Source organism: Cibotium barometz, chromosome 65, assembly GCF_041138505.1.
Source record: "Cibotium barometz isolate CiBa-2024 chromosome 65, ASM4113850v1, whole genome shotgun sequence".
Classification (NCBI taxonomy): Eukaryota; Viridiplantae; Streptophyta; class Polypodiopsida; order Cyatheales; family Cibotiaceae; genus Cibotium; species Cibotium barometz.
In genome coordinates, this window is record NC_141110.1 from 4,907,576 (window position 1) to 4,911,212 (window position 3,637).

Genomic DNA, 3,637 nt, shown 5'->3' on the forward strand with positions numbered 1-3,637 from the left:
TGAGAACTAGACTTCAAAGAAAGTTTGTGCATGTGATACCTTGAAAATTTTGGTTTCCATTTGGTATACAATTTGCAAGATTTAAGCCTTACTGATTTTGAGCCTCATAAGGATGACTTTGCCCAAATTCCTTATTTCAAAGCTATGATGAATATGATTGATCCTCACAAGGATGACTTTGTCAAATTTCCTTAGTAACCTTAACAAACATGATATTTTAGATCAAGAAGTTTTCAATTACCTCACTGATCTAGCTTGATAACATTGAATAAATATAATATAATTCATCAAGATATAACCAATTGATTGTGGCCACGCTACCAAATCCACTATGCATAACACTTTGGTGACTAGCAAAGGCATGGATGTCATTCACATTCTACAGACAAGGAAGGACAAATTTAGATAAGCAAACACGGACTGTGAGCTTTCATGCTTCATTTTAAAATCTTATGTCTTGTGCATCATCAAACACCCAACTACTTACATCTTGTGCATCATGTACAGTTTTTAATCCTTTATGTCAAATATACAAGTACACCATTTCCTAATCAATAGAAGGAGGATCGCTAACAGATCAAGGGTGATGATTATCAGCATTGTCATAGTTCAATGTATTACAACAAACAGTTTCTCTGTTTTGTTGGCATACATTCAGGTTTGTACAATTTCTTGGACAAAATGCGTTCAGCTTGAGGCAAGACAATTCATGTCATTGCTTAGCAAGGTTTGTTGATAGGTGGGCCACCGCACAGATCCGAATTTCCAGGATAAAAACTGCAGCCAAAGTCATAGTTGTAAGTAGGATATAAATAATATGTGTGTGTGTGTGTGTGAGAGAGAGAGAGAGAGAGAGAGAGAGGCTCAGAGATTTGTAACCTGTCGAGGTTATAACGGCTGAAGGTTGTGGGCAAAAAACCGCTGAAGTCATTGCCGGAGACGTTGCTGGTCAGGCATAACGAGCACATATGTAACACATGGCTTAATCAAAGAAACATGCACACCTTGAGAAAGTAGGATATTAAGGAGCTTACAAATTGACAAGGTCGATTATGCCTATGGTTGCAGCAATGGTTCCGTTAAGGCGGTTGTTGTGGAGGCGCCTGTGCAATGCGAAACCCCCATACAGAGTCACATCGACGAGTGAAAACATACAGAGGCTCATTAGTGGGAGCATAGAAATGTAACCAGGAGGAGGTCTTACAGGAACTTGAGGTTGTGGGGTTGTTCAAAGTGGTCGAACTCCTGTGGAATGGGTCCCGTGAACTGGTTGTCGTAGAGATCTAAGGATCTCAGCGAGTGCAAGTTGCCAAGCTCAGAAGGGAGAGGCCCGCTCAGCTTGTTTTTGTACAGGTGACTGCAGTGCAGTCCTCGATGTCAAGGAATTGGAGCAGAATGAGCATCATCCAGTAAATGAAGAATTAAAACCTACATACAGATCTTGCAATGCGTCCAGGGTCCCCAACTCCGGTGCCAACGTGCCCGAGATCCCCTCGTCGCCCAGATCTCTGCAAGTTAACAGAACAAATTATCTCAAATCAGACGACTCTCTACCTCCGAATTGCAACCACAGGGCGCGGGTGTCAAACGCACAGCCTAATCACGCGATTGTTGTCGTCGCAGGTCACGTGGAACCACGTGCACGGATCCACTAGGGTCGGGTCCCAGCTCGCCAGAACGTTGTCGGGATCATCTGTGATGCGAGCCTTGAACGCCGTCAGCGCGTCCACTGCACCATGCAAAATAACTACATTACATAACGGCAACGGCAATAGCTTATTATATGACAGCTTGCAGGTTTAGATGACTAGCCCTACTATCACTGGAACTCGCCGAAGGGAGAACACTCGCAGACGAGAGCAGCAAATATAAAAGAACGGCGCAGGCGCATTTGGAAGTGGACGATTCTGCATTCGTAGCCATCTTCAGTTCTGTAGTGAAGACGAAGAGAGTTATCCCCTTAGATTCGCATCAAGATGTTTTATATGTGCCGCGGTGCGGAGTCGGCGGACGACTCCAAGTCGGATTATTACAGTTTTTGATGGGTCTTTGAGTTTTTTGTTTTTTGTTTTTATGCTTATGCAACAAATAGATAAATTTATAGATAGCTTAGTAAGTATATTGTATTGTGAAATTAATGAACCCAACGATAAAGAAATTCGGGCTTCCTATGGGCAAGACCAATGCCTTTCAAAAAATCTTCAAAATTAGGGTTTTGTTTTATAGTTTCATTGAATCTAATGCATATTCTCATTCCTCTTAATCTTATTAATCTTGCCATACCATGATGTATTGGGAATCTCATGCATAAAGCTATGATCATTAAATCCAAAAAACTCTACTGATTTTGGGGCATGTTTATGCATAAGTGCATGGAAATCTCATCTCAAATGTGCATCAAGCGTCATTGAAAAACCCATTGAAGAGACCATGCAACAAAGCAATGGAGTTGAAGCCATTAAATAAGTATGTGGAAACCTATTTAACCTCACAAAAAATAAGATCAAATTCTTGTAATGGATCTTTTTATTGGGCATGTAATTATAAATGCCACATATAAGCAAGCTTTACAATCCTTCATTTGAAGCTTACACATCTCATATACATTGTTGTTACACACACTCGGGGGGTTAACCTAAAAATATGTAAGTATATCATGTGAGCTCAAATGAAAAAGTTTTGTAAGTCAAATTTTTTAAGGAAACTTTACAGAAATACATTTACAAAAGGGATTTTGTAATCAATTTTGAGAACAAAACCCGTAAGTCTATAAAAAAAAAGAGTCATTTTCTTTATGAAAAAATTATAGGTAAGGGGTTTTTTTTAATATCCCTTGAAGGCATATGATACATAGGGTTTCTTAGTACTGCACCTCCCAAGAACATTTATTTGCAGAATCTAGATGAGTGTGAGAGTATCCTTGGCATTCAAGGAGAGGCCAAGGGAGAGTGCACCCCGAACTCTCTGTGCCATGAATGCCGTTGGAAAAACAGTACGAAAAGGGATTCAGGTACAAGGTGGTAAACACATGGCCTCACCCCTTGCCTTGGATTGAAACTTTGTAAGGGAGTGAGAAATGCTTGGCTAGGAGATCGGCAAGCATCAACGTGCTACATCAAGTTAATCATCACCAAGTCGAAAGATTTCCATTGGCAAATTGTTACAATGGTTGAATACATTCACTATGGGAATTGGATAGTCTATGATGCTATGATTTAAGCTATGTGTATTGATGCCATGACTCATTGAGATTTAGCATCAAATAGAAATGAGGTTATGCCAAAATTTTGACAATTTAGCAATTTCTATAGCAACACCCAATTCAGTCTGCAACCATTGGGGCTGATTTTCTGTGGTTTATATAGCTGGAAAGAACTATCCCATTAGGGCCAAAAATGCCTAAAAAAGGACCCTTTACTAATCTTATGATTAAGAAAAGAGCCAAAGAGAGTGTTCCACGTGCACAAGAATATGGTATTCTTGTCTCCTCTACTTTGGAGATAGTAGAGTCCATTTCGAGCTTTTTTCCTCTAATTTAGCCAAATCTCTACATTCAGACCGATTCTAGTGGTCCCTAGTTGGTTCCCATCGGAGCACGTTTGGGTATGATGGTATGGGGATGGCCCGGATTTTCCAT

The 3,637-nt window shown here is 40.3% G+C and overlaps 1 protein-coding gene across 1 annotated transcript; it reads right to left on the reverse strand.

Annotated features, from left to right (window-relative positions):
* Positions 1-719: 719 nt before the first annotated feature.
* On the reverse strand, positions 720-1,923 carry LOC147602861 (uncharacterized). The gene is made up of 7 exons (XM_086797215.1): positions 1,824-1,923; positions 1,594-1,729; positions 1,437-1,508; positions 1,205-1,357; positions 1,035-1,103; positions 880-945; positions 720-777 (listed from the first exon to the last, which is right to left on the reverse strand). Exons 1-7 carry the CDS (start codon positions 1,921-1,923, stop codon positions 720-722), a joined length of 654 nt encoding a protein of 217 aa, XP_086653341.1.
* Between the last annotated feature and the right edge of the window lie 1,714 nt (positions 1,924-3,637).

Bases quoted from the DNA above. Each gene is read 5' to 3' on its own strand.
- LOC147602861 (XM_086797215.1), bottom strand. From the start codon at position 1,923: ATGGCTACGAATGCAGAATCGTCCACTTCCAAATGCGCCTGCGCCGTT. The intron at 1,730-1,823 runs GTGATAGTAGGG...TGCATGGTGCAG, and splicing joins TCTCCCTTCGGCGAGTTCCA to TGGACGCGCTGACGGCGTTC. The intron at 778-879 runs GTTACAAATCTC...CTTTGGCTGCAG, and splicing joins AGCCGTTATAACCTCGACAG to TTTTTATCCTGGAAATTCGG.